The sequence below is a fragment of the Schistocerca americana genome, chromosome 2 (assembly GCF_021461395.2).
Source record: "Schistocerca americana isolate TAMUIC-IGC-003095 chromosome 2, iqSchAmer2.1, whole genome shotgun sequence".
Lineage (NCBI taxonomy): Eukaryota > Metazoa > Arthropoda > Insecta > Orthoptera > Acrididae > Schistocerca > Schistocerca americana.
The window spans coordinates 361,379,371-361,398,846 of NC_060120.1; the positions used below are offsets into that span (position 1 = coordinate 361,379,371).

The 19,476-nt window shown below is 44.3% G+C and overlaps 1 protein-coding gene across 1 annotated transcript in view; it reads left to right on the forward strand.

Moving 5' to 3' along the window:
• The window catches only part of LOC124595091, a gene marked incomplete at its 5' end in the record, with an annotated part of 177,884 nt that overhangs the window by 23,434 nt on the left and 134,974 nt on the right, over positions 1-19,476 (forward strand). Inside the window, one exon of the mRNA XM_047133680.1 lies at positions 1,597-1,716. Within this exon, the coding sequence (XP_046989636.1) occupies positions 1,597-1,716 (120 nt within the window). The remainder of the gene's footprint in view (positions 1-1,596; positions 1,717-19,476) is intronic.

The window sequence follows — 19,476 nt, forward strand, 5'->3', positions numbered from 1 at the left end:
GCGGTGTGCTGACCCCACGCTCCTCCATACTGCATCTAAATGACGCCCCTGTTTGAGGACGACACGGCGGTCGCTCGGTCCTCACTGCCTCGTCTCAGGTCAGAACTATGGAAGTACATAATATTCCCTGGGTATACATCTGGATTGCTTTGTCTTTTTACCACGATATTTCGACAACGTAGCTCGTTTCAGGGATAATCTGGTGATAAACGAGCTACGTTGTATAATAGGCTCCGAAGTCGTAACAATCCGGCAGTATACCCCGAGAACATTATACAGGATATCAAGTTTATCTTGAGCACCAACAAATAATATTTTGTCCAGAAAAAAATAACAACATTTATTTACTAAACGTTGTTTAGCTATCAGAAGGGCGTTAACTAGCATGATTTCCTCTGCTGTATCTTTGTTTGTTACAAATAGATGATGGCCGAGCGGTTCAGGCACTACAGTCTGGAACCGCACGACCACTACGGTCGCGGGTTCGTATCCTGCCTCGGGCATGGATGTGTGTGATGTGCTTAGGTTAGTTAGGTTTAAGTAGTTCTAAGTTCTAGGGGACTGATGACCTCAGAAGTTAAGTCCCATAATGCTCAGAGCCATTTGAACTTTTTTTTTTTTCACTCCACTTTCTCTCTTCAAAACCTATTCAGTAATGTACTACAGTGTACTATTGACGCAAAAATGATAGTATTAAAAACTTAATACAGACTTGACTTTCAATCTTCTCTACTTGAGCACAGTGCAGTTCCCTGGGGTAACCTAACTCGTCGACGTGTCTGAGTTGACAGTAAGCAAATGGAAATACAAGGATAATGTACTTCGGTCACTCTGTCAACCGTCTTCAGTTGACTGTCTGTGTGAGCACGTGTAGTCCTGCGAAGATAAAGTAGAAATAGTATAGTACTGTACTACGTGTACCCCTATAGTAAAGAAGAAGAAATCATTATTGCTGTTACTACACTGCTAACGTACATTCTTCATAGATGAGTAGCATTTCTACTTTCCCTTAGCTGGTATACATTATGCTCACAACAACTACCAACTTAAGACGGTTGACTGACTTTTACAGCACATTCCTTTAAGCTTAGTGAAACTTAACAAAAATTATAATGTTTCTGATTTCCAGATGATACTTTCATTTTAGAGAAAATATTATCTCTCTCTCTCTCTCTCTGTCGCTCTCTCTGCATTAGCAAAACGTTCTGTGTAATTAATTAGTCATTTTTATTTTAATCTTAAAAGCAACAAAATTGTTAATAATTGTAATAAAAGCGAAACAAATTTACTGACAAAAATTGTGTGTGTGATTCAACTGTGCGTTCAGACAAGAAGTTCGAAATATAAGAGGTCCGTGCTCAAATCTAGCAATTTTTTTAATGAGTATGTTTTTGTGTATCATAAAGTCTGATATACCGAAAATAACGATATTTCACCACTATCATAGCATCGATATCACACAGACGATCTATCAAATAGTCGACATGTCGATCCGTCATAAGTTTTTTTTTTCCTTACTCTTGATGGAGAACGACTTGGAAACTTATTTGTAGCGATTCCGACCGCTGGGGACTGAGCGTGTCCTTTGGTTGGCAGGTGCGAGCAGCTGCTCCGGGAGACGGCTGCCCAAGTGCTCGGCCTACCTGGCCTCCATCGAGTCGCTCGACGACAGCGAGGAGGAGCAGGCGGGCCGCCAGAAGGCCTCCGGATCGCAGGGTGAGTACCCGCCCACTGCGCTTCACTTCCTTAACGAGTATGAAGACCAGTTAAGTACAGGTGTAACCCATGCAAGTGCAGTCAGGATACTTCTCCCAACGTGAAATATCAATGACTCGTCGAATAATGTTATTGAATCCAACTACCGGATAAACGACGAGAGCTGGTGAGCTGGCCAGCCTGGGCGTGGCTTTTAGGCGGTTTCCCAAGTCCAGCTAGTACCTACGTCCAGCCTCAGACACACGCTGCGCAAACGTTTAGAAAGTGCTTTCTTCTCAAAAGTTGCCCCGTTGAGAGGCGTGGCTGTAGTAGAGTTACAAGGTTTGTAATATAAGGAGCTACCAGCCACACCTATGGTTTAAAGTTTATTCAACTCAAATAATTGCCGTCTTCAGATTTTGCTAATCCATCTACCGATGGCTTGTTACAGCTTTCTTTCTTTCTGGGTCCTCGTTTTGTGTTCGTTACTGCTGTGCTGCATGGCACACAAACATCCAGCACTTAGATTATAAATGTCTTGTTTACTAGGGTCGTTGAAAGGAAAAGGTACGAAACACTGGCTATAGAATGAAATAACTAGTTTATTGTTGCCAGTCACTATTTGTTTTCATCCACAGCGCGTTTCAAAGGCTTAAACTTTGTGTTTTTATATGTGTTAATACGACGTGTGTGTGTTGTGTTCCTACTTTGAGGTAACCTGTGCCACTGTCTCCAGTGGGTCACAGGCTCCTTTCTCTGTCGTAATACGTCACATATAAACTGTGGGTACAACTGAAGTCTTTATTCTAAACTAACCACCAGAGGCGTGAGCACAAATATCCCACTACTTCACGAGCCGAAGGATTCCCTATTCCCAGAATTTCTGTGGCTGTGATAGGTACCAGTTCTCCACTCTGTCCTTCAGTTCGTCGTCCGAGTTGAGGCGCTTCCACCTGAAACGTTTTATAGCGAACCAAACACATGGAGCTCGCAGGTCTACATGTCCGGGCTGTAGGGCAGACGCTTAAGTTACTCTCACTTGAACTTGGCTATTATGCTTTGTGTGACCTTGCAGACGGGTGGACGCATGGGAAGCAGAACCATTGCCTCCGTGACGAGCCCAGGCCGTTTGCTCTTGATACAGTTGTGCAGGCTACATAGCGTATCACAGTACCCGTGCCTGTTGACGGTTTTTCCCTGCACGAGGAATCCGATGAGTATCGGATCTCAGACGTCGAAACAGATGATGAACGTGACCTTACTTGCTGAGGGCACAGCTTTAAATTTTTAAGGGGGTGGTGACACTTGCGCACAGTCACGCCGGGCGCGGCTTTCGCGTCCCTGTATGTATCAGTACTTTGTCCCAAAGCGGCATATGCAAATTTCAAAGGTTTCGTTCTTATGACGTTTCGTACCTTTTTATTCTGACACTCTTTACAGAAAACGTTCTCACATGAGATTTAGTCTAGTCTAGACGCAGACAGAGGGAATACACAGATTGCGTCAGGGTACCAATTGTCAGCAACACCACAACCCATATAACAGTATCAGCCCCGCAGAGAAACGGTAAGAGGTAAGCAAGAAGAAGAGAAGACGAAGAGTGTCTTTCACTCCAGGGGAAAGAAAATTAGTGAAAGAGTCATCGGCCGGAAAAGCCCACCAGGTCTCCCTGCCAACAAAGCGACAGAAATCTTCCTTTTCTGTTGGTGATTAAAACCAGCGTTGGTGCTCCATTACTCAGATCACGGAAATCAGCTGAGTGAAATACGTGGGCAGGGCATGAAAGTACACAAGCAATTTGTGGATGGGACAGCTTCGGAATCTCTCTGCCTCTCCTCCCTCACTGGCGCACTGAGCCTGCTGCGGCCGCACAGATACAAAGCCCCTCCGCCATACGAGGGAGCCGGATAGTGCTCTGTTTATAGAGCGAGCCTGTTACGAGCTCCGTAAGCCGCCGGCGTTGCACGCGCCGGCCCTGCGCTCGCTCGCGGCCTGACCCCGGCGAGAGGCGGCCTTTGTCCAGGTAATGGCCGGCCGCTATTTACGGAGCGCAATCCGGCCGCCGGAGCTGTTTACGGCCGGCGGAATGTGAGATACCGGCCGACGACTCGTGTGTAACCTGCAAAGGCGTGGCACCGCGGTGCGACACACGGCCGACCCGACCCGTAATTGGACGACGAGTACCGAACAATGAGGCGCACTGCCTAGCGCCACAATAGAGCCGCGGAATACATTAGCAAACAATCCCCCGCGGCGACCGGTCCTTGCTAGCCTGACCCGCCATTAAGCATTGAGCGCGGTTTCTTGGGCCGCCGGCGGAGGACCTTTGCATAATATTCCAGCGCTCTCTGCCCCCAGCTGCTCCAGTGCAGAGCGCGGCTCGCCGGACGCCAGTTGGTCTGTGGCACAACCGGTGTGCTGCTGGCGGCCACTGACGCAAACAATCTAAACTGATGTACATTCCACATGCTGCACTTCTTTGAACAAAACAGAGACTGCAGGCTTTTTTCGAGCCCTCTGTTGGGATGTTCTTCAGAATTCTTCTACACTGGTGTGCACAACTGTCACAAAGTAACAGAGTTCAGTCAAACCTGGTCCATACGTAGAAAGAAAGAACTGCTACAGCATACTAAACAAGATTATTGAAAGATTGATGAGACGACAAAAATGATACTTTTATTTAAAGAAAATAATTACACTGATGTCACCGCGATTCACGATGGCCCCTGGACATTACAAACGGCAGGACGTTATTCTTAATAGGGTGGTTCATCACTGTGAATGGCATTGCATCCTCTGCAAAGAGCTCCCTTGCTGACCACATGGTTGGTGAGGAGATCCTGTGTTAGGGCGTTCCATTCTTCCACCCGCTGACTGCTGCTGGATTTTTTACGTTTTCCCACTTATCTTGCAGTAAGGTGTTCTGATCCTCCACCAGCGCCACTGACAGCTCCTGGATGCATTGTGTGTTCCCACTTATCTTGCAGTAAAAGTTCCGTTCTTCCACCAGCGCCACTGACAGCCGCTGGGTGCATTATATGTTCCCACTTACCTTGTGGTAAGGTGTTTCGTTCCTCCACCATTTACGCTGACAGCTGCTGGATGCGTTACGCGTTCCCACTTCTCGCCATATAAGGGTACGTTCTGCACTGCTGACCATGATCCTCTTTGATGGTCCACGTGTTACTGTGAGGCGAGGCATAATTCTGTGTGGGCGTACTGACGTCGAAATCTTCGAACAAGTTACACCACCGGTTTCCCCATGTGCGTCTTTTCAGGCGTCCATTCTGCCCTGACTTCATTTTTACGGATGACAGTGCGCAACCACATCGAACAGCACAAGTGGTTGAGCTCTTGAAATGAAAGAGGTTTCGGTGGGTGGACTGGCCTACACATTCCGCCAACTTAACTCCATCGAGCACACGTGAAATGCATTGGGGAGTCGTGTTACACCACGTCAACATGCACCATCGACTATCCAGCTGCTTTGGTGGAGGAACGGAACGCCCTACCACCAAAACTGCTTACTAACTTCGTGCCCAGCATGGGAGCACGTTGCCGAGCACCCACTGCCGTCGGTGATGATTACACAACGTGGTAAGAACCAACTCCTGCAGGTGTTGACCGCAGCATGATTACTGTCTTTGAATAAAAGTGTCATTTCTCATCGACTCATCGGTTGTTTCTTTCAGTGTAGCAGTTCTTTTAGACTTGTGGTCCAACTTCCATGAGCAATGTCACTTGGCAGTGCCATATCATGTGAAAGTTACTTCTGTCCACAAGTTTTGTTCACCAGTGTAGTATCCCCAGGTAGCTGAAGTTTTAGCCACCCAAGGACACCAGAAGTATTCTGAATAACATCCCTGGAGAGAGTTCGAAATGTCGAGTCTTCTACATGTTTGAAGACGAATATGACGTAGTCTAACAACTCTATTTTCAATATTCTTACCCCGCGTTAGTAAATTTCTTGGATGCCTCAAGATGGCACAGAGATATATAAAATTTTGCTTCACTTGCATCTGTCCTTTACGCAGTTACGTAAGTCAAGTGGTACCAATCTGCGAAGTACTTCTGTTTAAGCGACCTTTAAAAAGTAATCGTGCAGTGTGTCTATCTCGTTCCAATGCAAGAAAACTCGAATAATTTCCCATCTACAGAGTGAACTAGAACTTCATCAACAAACTGTCAGAGGCGGTAGTATGGACCAAACAAGAAAAAAAGTGTAGTAAACATGTGCTTTAAAATCCGGGTCTCAAGAACAAAGAGCATTTGTTCATCTTCGATACTGGAAACACGCCCCTTCTATTGCTAGCTCTTTGCTTTCTATATTTTGGGAGGAGGTAGTATGTACCATTACAAAATAAAATTTTCAAACAAATGTAGGCTCTAGTATGCGTACCTTAAAGAGTTAGGAGCTCTTCCTCAGTGGAAAAGATGTGTTTCACAGTAGCGAAGATGGAAAAGTGTTCATAGCTCGTAAGGTATGCATTTTAGAGCCGATGTTCACTTGAGACTTTTTCTTCTTCTTTTGGTCCATACTGCCACCTCTGTAAGCTCGTCAGTAGACTTTCAGTTCATCTTGCGTATATCATTCCTGAACTAAAGGTGCTTTTGTATTGGCTGTTCTTGTTGTTTCTAACATTCCAGACCTTTCACCGACTCATCATTACTTCCAAGACCCCAAGTGTCTGCTCCACAGATGTATTTCGACTCCTCTATCAACTCCTTCAGTTTGGGCGCAACCTTTTGGATCTCCCTAAATACAAATATTGCACACGTATGGTTTATTGCCAACAGAAATTCATGCAAAACGGGTGTAAGTTAACCAAGAGTCAAAGAGAATATTATCAACATGATGAATGTCCTAAAACTGCTGTCACGGATGAAATCATTGAGACAGTGCAAAATATGATACTGGACGATCGCAAATAGAGGCCATATAGCTAACTCTTTGTGCCAAATATGTGCACATTTCGAAAAATTCTAAGCAAAGGCAAAACCGAAGATAATTTTTTTCATCCACGATTCGGTCTGAAATAAAAAAAGTTACTGATTTTGCGTGCCGATTTGTTTCCTCGGACCACAAGCGTACGCCAGAAACGCAACAGGATTCGCAGTTGTGGATGTTAGATAGCAGCAGTCGTGCACCAAAAAAAGCGAAAATGGTTTCATCTGCAGAAAATGTTATGACGACTGGTTTGGAAAATGGAATATTTGTATTGACTGCGTTGCAAAGAGCAAAGCAGAGAATACCGAGTACTATACAAATCTTCTGGAGCAACCGATTCATAAATACGTTTTAAGAGGCGTGGAACCAAAAGGAACCATCGCCTTTGTTCTAGACAATGTGCTTTCTCACAAAAATGCTTTGATAATGAGAACTTGAGGAATTTTAGTATTTATTTTGGGAACATTTTTTCCTGTTCACGGGATATGAAACCGTTTGACTTCAAACGATACCCACATCTAAATGAATTTGTTTCTGGAGGAGGTTATGACATCCGCAGATAGGTGTTTGGCAGATTTTCTAGAAGCACAGATTAGGGTTAGAATCTACACGCTGAGAACATGGGGCAAAGTGAGCTGAATTAAAAGGACGCGAAGCTGGAGAAAAAAAGTGCTTCCCTCTACCCAAAATGCTGTCTTTGACCGTCAAGACGAGAATCATATCGTATATATACACTGGCAAAATTATTCCTTTTTATTGTAGATACAGTGGTTTCCATAAACTGTGAGCCAACGCGAACTTCGGGGGAGAATTGAATACTAAGATGTCTTGTTTCTGCTGCTTTTCATTACTCTAATTTCGGCTGTTCGTAAGTCGAGTTCTGTGCAAGTTAGCTCTTACATTCCGTTTAAAAGCTCTTGTTACGGGTCGTTCATTTTGACTAAAAACAACAACACAGGCATAGTTGTACAGTATTTATTGATGGCTACACTAAATTTTTAGTTCTAAAACGTCTTCAACAATCTTCGGGAAGTCAACCAATGCGACCGTTTTGAAATAATCCATACTTGAGCAGTAATGAGTTTCATACTACTGGCTTCCTTTTAAACCTTTTAATCACTTAATTTAATTAAATTCACATAAATAAATACGAGGGCGAGAGGGGAGGTAATGCCTCCGAATTTTTTATGTGAAAACTCTTAAAGCTTTTTAAATAAAAGAAACTTAACTAACATTTTACGATTTTATTCTTCATGTCTACATATTTATTTTTCAATATAGTAACACTGGCGACGAACATATTTGTCCTAACGGGAGATCAGTTTTTTGACATCATCACTGTAGAATGTTTGACTATCACTCACAGTGAAGTCGTCTAATGTGTTCTTTAAATTTCGAAAATAGATGAAAGTCGGATGTGGTCAATTCGGGACTGTGCGAAGGATAATAGATGACAGTGAACCCAAGGCGCTCCTCTGTGGTCTGGTAGTGTCATGGAGAGCGTCCTCCATGTGTGGACGGACTCGTCAAATTCGTGCTTCCAGGTTCCTGAGCTGTTTCCCACCCACCGACGTTACACACCACAATTTTGCGCTCTACAAATCGCAACCCTCTAGCGGCAGAGCGGTTTAAATCTGTAAACATGAAGAATAAAGATGTTGAATGTCAATAACGTGTGTTTTATTTGAATAGCCTTAAGGGTCTTCACATAAAAAATTCGGAGGCGTTACTTTCCAGCACGCCCTTGTAGAAACTATGGAGATTAAACCAATGAAATGCAGTGACAAGAAATAATTTCGGTGTAATCCGTTCAGAAATGTCGAACCTTCTGACATACTCTTCTAATCTATGACCTTTTTTAGAACCTGTATGTACAGGCTGTAATAACTCGATATAAAGCACCATCAGCCAAGCGAATAAATTAATCCATTCATCAGATAAAGTGGTACCACCTGAGGGGTGCCGTCAGTCTTACAGAAATTGCATATGCATGACTGACGTCTCAGTAGGACTATATTGCGGCAATTTTCATCTAAATTGACGCAACTGTGAATATAATGACGCTTATGGTCAGGCTCCTCTAGCTCTGTATCTAAAAAGGAGGGAATTAATTCAGGCGGACAGGTACAGTAAACCGAAGCTTGTGCCTGCTTGTCACACAGACGTATGACGCATCGCCTCTCAGCTGAACTCTGCTAGTCGTGAACTTCCGGCAGGTCGAATAGCTATCAAACCTATGTTTGTTGCGTAGTCGTTATTATCATCCATCAATGTAAGTCTAGTACACTTAGTAACAGAATATGTTGGTCTTGCAAGTGTGACGAAAATTGACATACGCAATGTCCTCCGACAGAAATGCTACCTCCAATAATTAAAGAATACGTAAAATGATATTTTTAAGGAACCGTCCTAACATTCCTTTTTAGTGGTTTGCGGTGGAAAACATATATTAGAATGTTCGAATGAGGATTAACACACTCGTCATCTATGTAAGATGACTTAATCACTGTGCTTTCTGTTTCTGTCTTCTGGCACGGAAGACACAGTGGCCTCTGGTGTTTTACACACAACCTCTTCATTATACTGTATCTCAAATACTATTTTTAGAGGACGTCACAGCGGTTTGGGCGTTTCCCGCATCCATTTTGTGAAGTATTCTTGACTTCGCAAAAATCTTCTTGAAATCCTCTTCTTCCATTACGAACAGATCGTGTTTTTCCCCCTCTTCTCCTCCTCCCCCTCCTCTCTTGTGGCTACCATTAGGTACTTTATTTGGGAAATGACATTGTTGCCTTTTCCTCGTGTGGTGATACTTTTTCTTCCTACGCTTCTATGTTTTCTCCATTTCCTTGCCGCGTGTAGTGGCCACGCGGTTTAGGGCGCCATGTCACGGATTGCGCGGCCCCTCCCGCCGGAGGTTGGAGTCCTCCCTCGGGCATGGGTGTGTGTTGTTCTTAGCATAAGTTAGTTTAAGTAGTGTGTGAGTCTAGGGACCGATGATCTCGGCAGTTTGGTCTTTTCGGAATTCACACACATTTTCCATTTCCTTGCAATTACATTTCCTTCACAGTATAGCAGTATTTTTGAACATGCACCTTAAGACTGAGTTTCAGCACGTATTATCTTCTTCTTGTCACGAATTATATTTCGAATAATTTATCTCGTTATTTTGATAATTGCATTCGTCCTCTACAAGCTTACAGCTTACTTTTCTTTCATTGTGGATTTCTTCCTAGTACAAACCTGTCTTGTTGACACAAATTTGACAGTTTGCCTGTCAACAGTATGAAATGTAACTTTTAGTGTGCATGCGGTAATGGTAGTGTGTACAGTTTCCCTTTTTTTCCCACGGTGGTGATGTGAGAGAAGCAAGAGCGTGAAACCTGGTGTCAGCATACAGCAAACTCTTTCCATAACACTATCAGTACGGGGCCCGTTGAGTTATACTGAGTAATGAAAGACTGCGAAGAGCTTTGCAATTCGACTCAGGACATTCGGATACAGTTTGATTACTGGAAACTTACCGCCACCATCTCTATTCCACTTGTCGGCACTAATGCGGACCAGCAACATCTGCTACGGAAGAACTTGGTTATACGAAGATATGGCTCATGTAACCTTCTTAGTATTCGACGTCTTGTAGTAACAAGGTACACAAGAACAAGAGTGTTTGACACACAGTTCTGTTGGTACAGTGAGTACCTGCTGTGTTTGAGAGGATGGCTGCGCGAAAACTACAAGACATTTGGAAAAACGACATATACCGGTGGATAGAGCACCTCTCCATGCTTCGATTCGTAATATGACTCTTGGCGTAGTTACAGAGCGCATCGCTAGCGGACAGGCGTGTCGGATCAAGTAGACAAATCATCCGCTCCATATTGTCACGTCGAATTAGTCCGTGCCTGCAGAGAGGCAATCCAATGAATGGATTTCCGAAACGTATTGCTGTCCGCAACAGCAACAGAAGCAGCTTCAATGAACTGAATGCACGTGCCCTTCTGTCCGTGTTGATATTATTCCATGGCGCAAATGGTGCTCATATTGAGCACTTGTAATGTGAGTTAAAAACATGATGCGATTCTCTGTCCACTGATGTGTGTCTGTTTTCTGTATGTCTTGTAGTTTTTTGCGGTCGCCTTTTGAAACCGTGGAGGTGCTTATGAATAACCCTGTATAAGGGAGCTTCAGCACTGAACGACGGTACTGCTATCTTACTGATCTCCAGACACAGAGCTCTAGCTCCATGCTTACTAAAGAGACAACAACGACGAAAGAGACAGGTTCTCTGGCACTGGATTAACAATCCTGCTTGCGTCCTTTGTTCCTTACCTTGGGTTGAGTAGGAGGTTATTGCCCGCCCGGTTAGCCGTACAGTCTAACGCACGGCTTTCCGGATTGGGAAGGAGCGCCTGGTCCCCGGCACGAATCCGCCCTGCAGACTTGTGTCGAGGTCTAGTGAGCCGATGGTTTTTAGGCGGTTTTCCACCTGCCTCGGCGAATGCGGGCTGGTTCCCCAATTCCGCCTCAGCTACACTATGTCGGCGATTGCTGCGCACACAAATTATCCACGTACGCGTACACCACCATTACTCTACCACGCAAATATAGGGGTTACACTCGTCTGGTGTGAGACGTTCCCTGGGGGGGTCCACCGGGGGCCAAACCGCACAATAACCCTGGGTTCGGTGTGGGGCGGCGGAGGGGTGAAGTGAACTGTGGTAGCCGTCGTGGGGTTGTGGACCACTACGGCTGCAGCGGTGACGGAGCCTCTCCGTCGTTTCGAGCCCCCGGTTCACATACAATACATACAATACAATACGGGGTATTGGAAACGTGACTCATTCACAGACTGGCAGGGGTGGAAAAGGAATTCAGCCGTATCTTTCTAAGAGTAACCACCCAGGTGTTCGCCTTAAGTTCAAAAATGGTTCAAATGGCTCTGAGCACTATGGGACTCAACATCTGTGGTCATCAGTCCCCTAGGACTTAGAACTACTTAAACCTAACTAACCTAAGGACAGCACACACATCCATGCCCGAGGCAGGATTCGAACCTGCGACCGTAGCGGTCACGCGGCTCCAGACTGACGCGCCTAGAACCGCACGGCCACACCGGCCGGCTCGCCTTAAGTATTGTAGTGTACCACAGAGGAATAAATCTGAATCGCCGAACTCTGTTCTGAACCCCCGCTCTTCAGGGTGGAAATGCAGCTCTTACGTGAGTAAGTCATGTTTTAATTATGACGCAGAGAAAATAAAGTTCTTTTTTTAGTATCAGTTCTGTACTCTCAGTTCTGTACTTAAAGTTCCGTCTTTCCTTGTAACGATTGTGATCGCACAGTCGACCGTCGCTCTCGACAAAGGTCAAATACTCCGTTTACATGTTTACATCTGTGTCATGGTGCTGCCCTATGTGGGCGTTTCACTCTACGCAGCGTACTGTGTCTGTTCGTAATTCTTCGCCATCCATTCTGTAGTGTTTCTGGATTTGGTCTCTAACGTTACATACGACAAGCAGACCATTTGTGTCATCGTTTTAGCACAGCTCGGTGACGATTTAATAGAAGGCTATTACCAGTGTGAGTTGCCTATTTGATTCGTTGAGATGCTGTAGCTTTAACCTAATTTCCTGTTTTGTTTCACTGCAGGCAGCCTGAAGATGTTCAACGAACGAACCTGTCGTAACACTATAAACGTGGAATACCCGTAATACAGCCGAGGTGGTTTTTATTAAAGATTAACAGTGGAACTTCCTAGCCAGTTACTGATACAGTGAACAAACATATTGTGATCGTAACAGCTCAGCCTCATCGACAAAGAGGACAACGCGTTTAGAGGGACGGAAAATATGATAACCTACTTGCCTTGTTTTGGTAGTCCGACAGGGTCGGTTAACTACTTTCACAGTTCACGGCCGTGGCGCGTGACGCCCGGAGAGGGCAGAGCCTGGTCTCTGTTACCAGAAGCTTCGGAGGCCGGAGACGAGCAGCGGCCTTGATAAACCAGAGGTTGAAGGGCACGTGCTAGGCCCTAGGAAGCCCTATCCGGATCAGCAGCTGCGGCGTTGCGGCCAGCCGGTTCCGTGTTTGCGAGCCTGTGTGTTTGCACAACGGCGCTACGGTCAGCCTGCCGCGCTGTGGAGAACCGGCGCCTGTGATCGAGGTCACCGCGCAACGTGCTTCGCTCGCTTGAGACTCCGCTTACTTCTTGTTTGTAAACGTTTCCACGACTGCGCTACAGACCTGACCATGGAGAGCCGGCACACGTACTTCGGCGCACCGCTTGTAACTATATACCCACGGTGTTTCGAAGCAACTGAAGTTATTTGAGGGGGCAGATCAGGGTGACGCTCGATTTTGAAACGGATATTCATGATTTTTTAAAATAAAATAACAAAACAATTACAAAACTGACTTAAGATCTTCAGTTGCACGCCATTAAGAAGGTATTATTAATTTTTAATTAGAAAACTACACTCGGAGGACACTACACGACACCGACGAAAGGCATTCGCGGAGTGTAACGGCGATTGGTATGAGCTCTGAACGCCACAAATTTCAATCTATAACAAAATTTCAAAAACTGATGATATTGTCTAACATAGTTCGTAGGGATATTTAAAAAATTGTTTTCAACAAAATGGCGACTCTCTGAAATAAAAGTCAATTTTTCGACATAAAAGTCGTTATAAAAACTTTCACCACGAAACGAAATTAAAATAAATCGCAAAAATCATACGTATTACAGTAGAAAAAGCGCCGAATCACAAGTTTAAAAAAAAAGGTGTAATATAGTTGCATGTATATTTCATGAGTTACAGCCCACCCCAACTTGAAAAATAATATTTTGAGAAAAAAAAGAAAAAACCACAAGCGTTTGAAGTTTCAACTTGTATTTTTTAATACGGAAACTGAACAAACATTTACTCGGCAATGCCAGCGACGTATAGTTGGCCATTTTTCCGCCGATGTCGCAAAACACTCATTTTGACGAAATTATATCGATTAACTGGCTTTCGCTTACCAATGTGTTTTTTGTACGGTTGGGATAACTTTTCGGATGATCGCCGTCCGTGTAAATACGTTTATTGTCGTTTTCAAGCACTCACGTTTCACTTCGTATAAAAAACAAGCGAAATGACAAGTTAAGCAGACGCGAGACGTACACATCCTTTCAGACTGATGACCATAAAGGAATTATGTTACGAAGAGAAATCTTGTTGAGAACAGTATTTTAGTTGATACTGATGTCCGTTTTGATACTATCCGAAACTAACGAATACCTCTATCCGGTCGCTAACTAATGTAGTAGTAAATCGGTTGCACACGAGCACTCTGGTGCACAAGACTCTCATGCAGTAAATCGCGTTTTTAACACATTGTAACTTTTACGGCACACTTCATATGAAAGAATCTTAAAAATAGCCTCTCTAAGGAACGTTTTAAGCCAATAAAAAAATTAGGTTAAAAAATTTGATCCTGATAATAAAGGGAAGTGTTTCGGTCTAGGCTACATGCGTATTACGTTCCTTTCGAATAATGGTGATGTAATAGGTCCATACTAAGCAAAATACGATGACGGCTAGATGATGTGACGTAATTGCAGTCACCAAATTTCTGCTCCTAATGCGAAAATATTTTTTTGACTTACGTGGTGCATAGCGACGCATAGAAATGTGTCCGTATGTAGTTGATTTGGATTGTGACATGGCAGAAAAGGTCAAACCTGTGAGAAAAGCATATGTTGCTTTTACTTTTAACCTTTATGGCTCGTCAGGTGATAGTGTGGATGTCATACTGTCATAGAAGCAGTGTGCAGAGCACGATTTGCACCTGGTGGCCAAAATTGGAATAAATTTTTTTATCAGTGTAATTCGGCTCTGCAATAACGCATCAGCATATCTACCACGTTTCGCTGCCATACGATAATTACAGCCCAAAGTGGACCTTCACGAGTATCTGCACTGCTTTAACTCCATGTTCTGTAATTGCTGTACCTATCTGCATAAACCATTCACTGCTGCACCATACACTCGTTGACTAGCTGCGCTCCTGTAGCAGGCAACCTGCAGCTGGACACCTTCCAGCGGTGTTCCGCAGCAAGTGTTTGGAGCACGCGTGGCGACATGCAGACGATGCGCCCGCAGCGTCCACGCCGCCGCGGATGTTGACGGAGCGACTTCCGGCGCCCGTCGCACGGCGTGTCCGCCGCGGGCGCGATGTTTCGGTTGGCGGGTCGCCAGCAGCTCGCCTTTAAGCGGCCGCCCAGATACGAGCGCCGAACGCAAAAACAAACGAAAAGCAAAAAGGCGCCTCAATGGGGGGGTCTTGTTTGGCGCACGCGATACGGGGCCCCGGTTTGACGGCCGCGGCGGGCCCTGGCGGAGCTAATGCGAATTGAATGATGGCCGGGGGAAAAGGCGCCGGAAGAGCGGCCGGGCCGTGTTTAATTGACGGACCCCGGCACGAGCCCGAAATAAATACGCGGCGGCCCGCGTAGCCAATCAGCGGGCGCGCTTTCCCAGTCACTGTCAGCGCCGCTGGTTTGGATACTGCTACCGTCACACTGGTCCCTCGCGACGCCATTAGGAGGAACAGATAGCCTATACACACAGCGTACAGCGTAATGTGACCATAATATTAAGAGAAAACATCCAGCGCTCGTTGCTTTTCTCGAAAAGTGATAAGTGGTTGAATAATAGAAAAAAAACACTAGTACTCTCCTACCGATTCTAATACTTTTTAAACTCTGCTAAAAATCATGTTGTAATCGGGGATCACACCACTATTTGGGCATGACGAATAGTCAGTGCTAAAGGGGGAAACTGAGGTTGGAGAACTCTATTTTTCGTATTAATTTAGCCGTTTTCGACGTCTACAAGCAGACAAAGGAATATTACGTAGACACAGGCAACAGATCAACTGCTTTCAGTTTTTATTGTAAACTATGGATGAATTGTTTAAGTTATTTCTCCTTATATGATGTCGCAAGTTTTTGTGGTTCCTCCCGTTCTTAATCTTCTAAAGAAAATGGAGCATTGTACTTCATTGGTAGTGCACTTCCAGACAAGGGATGGTGCTATTCTGTGCCGCGCGGGATTAGCCGAGCGGAATGCCGGCACGGTAGCTCAGCGTGTTCGGTCAGAGGGTTAGCTGCCCTCTGTAATAAAAAAACTGAGTTAATGGATCAACAATGAACTAAAACGGATGCGTTACGACGTCCGCCCCGAGCAGACGCAACGAACAAAAGCGAACAAAACGAGAGTAAAAAAAAAAAAAAATGTTTAGGGCTCGGATTCTTACGCCAGAGGTCTGGTGTTCGATTCCCCCGCCGGCACTTTTTCCTACAAAAAAAACAAAAAAGCGGACTGAGGCGCTACAGTCATGGACTGTGCGGCTGGTCCCGGCGGAGGTTCGAGTCCTCCCTCGGGTATGGCTGTATGAGTTTGTCCTTAGGATAATTTAGGTTAAGTAGTGTGTAAGCTCAGGGACTGATGATCTTAGCAGTTAAGTCCCATAAGATTTCACACACATTTGAACTTTTTTTTTTTTTCTATTCTGTAATACAAGTAATGTTCGACGACGACAGCGTGGGACTATCATATAGACCAGATGGGACAAGTATTGCACATTGCATGTGCACGCATACCATCTAGTGGAGGACGCTACATGGTAACAGACCATTATTGTCTCACAAGACAAACTCCCCATCTCATTCTTCTCAGATTTAGTGTTAATATGACCCAGTGGGTAGGCCGTCAGAAACCGAACACGTATCGAGCATGAAAACAGGAAGAAAATGTACCAAACTGAAAAAAAAGCAAAATAGAAAGTATTCGGTCCAAGCTCAAGGTGTGCAACATCGAGCGGATTACACGAACCGCGGCGACGTGATAGTGTGGTAACAGTGATGGACTGCAAAGAAGGAGATCTGTGTTCATATCACACTCGTGTCCCAATTTCTGTTTTTTTTTTTTTCCACAAAATTGTGAACTGTCCGTCCGGTCATTGACGTGTCTGTTCTCCTTCTGTAGTCTTGGCAAGTGTCATACTATACACTGGTTATACAATATGAGTCATGCGGTAAGAATATGTTACCGTCGCCATTAAATGTGATGAATAATGAGAGCAGGCGAGATGCCTCATAAACCTCTCACAGAAATTAAAACAGCAAATAAACGCGTGTGAACATGCCACAGCAAAGGAATTCAAGTGTCAAAACCTCGAAAATGGGACGCAGGAGTCATAACATGTTGTACTTGGGTAGAACAAGTAGGCGGTACGTACATCTGGAGGTTCCTTCCGTACACCTCGCCGTTGCAAACGAAGATATGTCAAAGACCGGACGGACAGTTCATAATTTTGTGAAGAAAAGAAGAGTGGCATGAGGGAGATTTGAATCCGGATCTCACCCTTCGCAGTCCAACACAGTGACCACATAACCACGACGCCGTGTCGGTTGACGTTTGCTCTGTGTTGCAGATCTCCAACTTGGAACGTTCACTATTTCGATTCTGTTTGTTTTCCCACAGTTCGGTACACCTTCATGTTTTCATTCTTGATTTGTGTTCAGTTTTTAACGAGCTATCCACTGGGCCGTCTTACCGCCAAATCTCTGGGTGGGGGTGGGGCGGAGTTTCCCTTGTCAGCAATATTGTGCCAGTGTGTTTGTTGTTAATTTCTCTCCGCATTGTTATTAAAATAGTAGCACTGGTCGCTTTTCCCAATTTCTATAATAACGCAATGTTTCAAAGCAACGAAAATTTTAGGAATAAAAATTATTCGTTTTTAGAAAAGCTTTATTTAAAAGTCAAAATTTTTGTCACTGCTGCTATGACCAATTAGTATTTCGATTTTTTATTCGGTCGTAAGTAAAAAATAAAAAGCACCTGTTATAATACAGACCAAACAAATACCGAAAACTACCGGTTATTCAGAACTAAAATACCGGCATCGGTTTTAACCGGGCGGTTTTTGCCATGCCTATGAAAGGGTCAGTTATCCACACTCGAATTCGGCAACTGTGTAGGGAGGTAGCAGGACGGCCCGACCTTAAGTTATGCGTCAACAAGGGTGGTGTTCCTCTCCCTGTCCTGTGCGGATAATGTGTAATACATGTCATCTTTTATAGTGCAGAGATATTGAAGCACCTGTGATTTTTGAAGAGAACATTATGATCTTTTACCAGTATTCGAGAACTCTTAGAGAGGAGATGTATCGAGTAAGACCGCTTGCATCAAATGTGGAGACAAATTTTATAATTAAAAAAAGCACATTTTTACTTCCATTATTAGGTAGAAAAGCGCACCTTGGCTGAAACTGCTATGTCGGCAGCATTAGTAAACCTTCAAAAGCTTTGTATTAGCTCCCTCTTACGTCGGGCCTGGTGATCTACCAGTAAAATGAGTGCCTGGAAACAGAGAGGTCGCCAGATCGAATCTCGGACCGTGAAAATTTTGAATCTGCCTTCAATCAACCCTTCACGTTTCAACAGTGTGAACTAGTCCTTGGTTCTGATTCCACGTTAAACCGTAGACCTCCTTTCCACAGATGTATAACTGAGGTAGATTAAGGACATGGAAGTCGCCGAAATGGCGTCCAGTTGAAAGACTTGTACCAGGCCACTGACCTATACAAAATTATTATTATTATTGTTGTTAGCTCACTCTCGTCTCTCAAGAGCTTTAGAATGTCCCAAATATGAATGTTACGTCACCCTGAAGAGGATATATTGCAAACTAAATGCAGGTCGCCAGATCACTCTACCCACATTTCTGAAATTTATCAAATAGGAGCAGTGACACTATTACCTGTCTGTATAGCATAACGTACAGTGCGCTAGCTTCCAAGACAGCAAGGTGACCCACACCTGGATCAACTGTGGTTGCAGTACCGGCCAGCACTGTGCCTTTTAGCTGGTTTTTCACGGTCGTTTAGGCAAATTTTGGGATGGTCCCCACTTTCCGCCTCAAGGCAACACGTTACACAAACGGTTAAAGTACGATCTCACACAGAATAAAGTTTACACAGTCCACACACAGGGATCGCACACGGCTTCCCTCCCTTCAGTAAATGACGACTACGGCAAAGGAAAGGGCACCCGGCCACGAAGTGAAATGAAAAATAAAAGTGCCAGAACTTGATTATACTGTGGAGCCAGTATCTAAGACGAAGATCAGTAGCACTTTTAACGTGAGGTTGTAAAATTTTTGATTTGTATTTACCCCTAATGACTTACGAAATGTTATGTCTGGTTTTATATATGTAAAATAGTAGAAACTAATAATTACAATGTATAGTATTTAATATCAGATATATTGCACAGTACTGTAATACGTTCATGTGAGTTGTATGATGTGTTATTTATAGATGGCGATGTATGGAGATGCGTGCAAACAATGTGATGCTCTTCCACGTTGTTTTTCACATGCTTGAAAATGATTTATAGTCGAAATTAGCTATTCATATGATCTAAATAAATAACATTACGCTACAGCCTACTATGCACAATGTTTTCTTTAATAAATTACTATCCTTTTGCCCATATATGCATTCAACACATACAATGAACACAACTCCCCATCACCCTATCTGTGTCCACCTCTTCCACCCTCTGCCTGTCCACCTCATCCTCCCATCTCTGTCTATCTCCTCTGTCTGAATCCTCCGTTCCTCTCTCTCTCTGTCTCTTGATCTCCTCCTCGCCATATCTTTGTCTCTCTTTCTCCATTTCTCTCTGACCATATCCCTGTCTCCCCTCCCTCTGACCATATCACCCTCTCTCTCTATCTCTCTCTTTTTCCATCTCTGCTTCCCTCTCTTTCTTTTCCA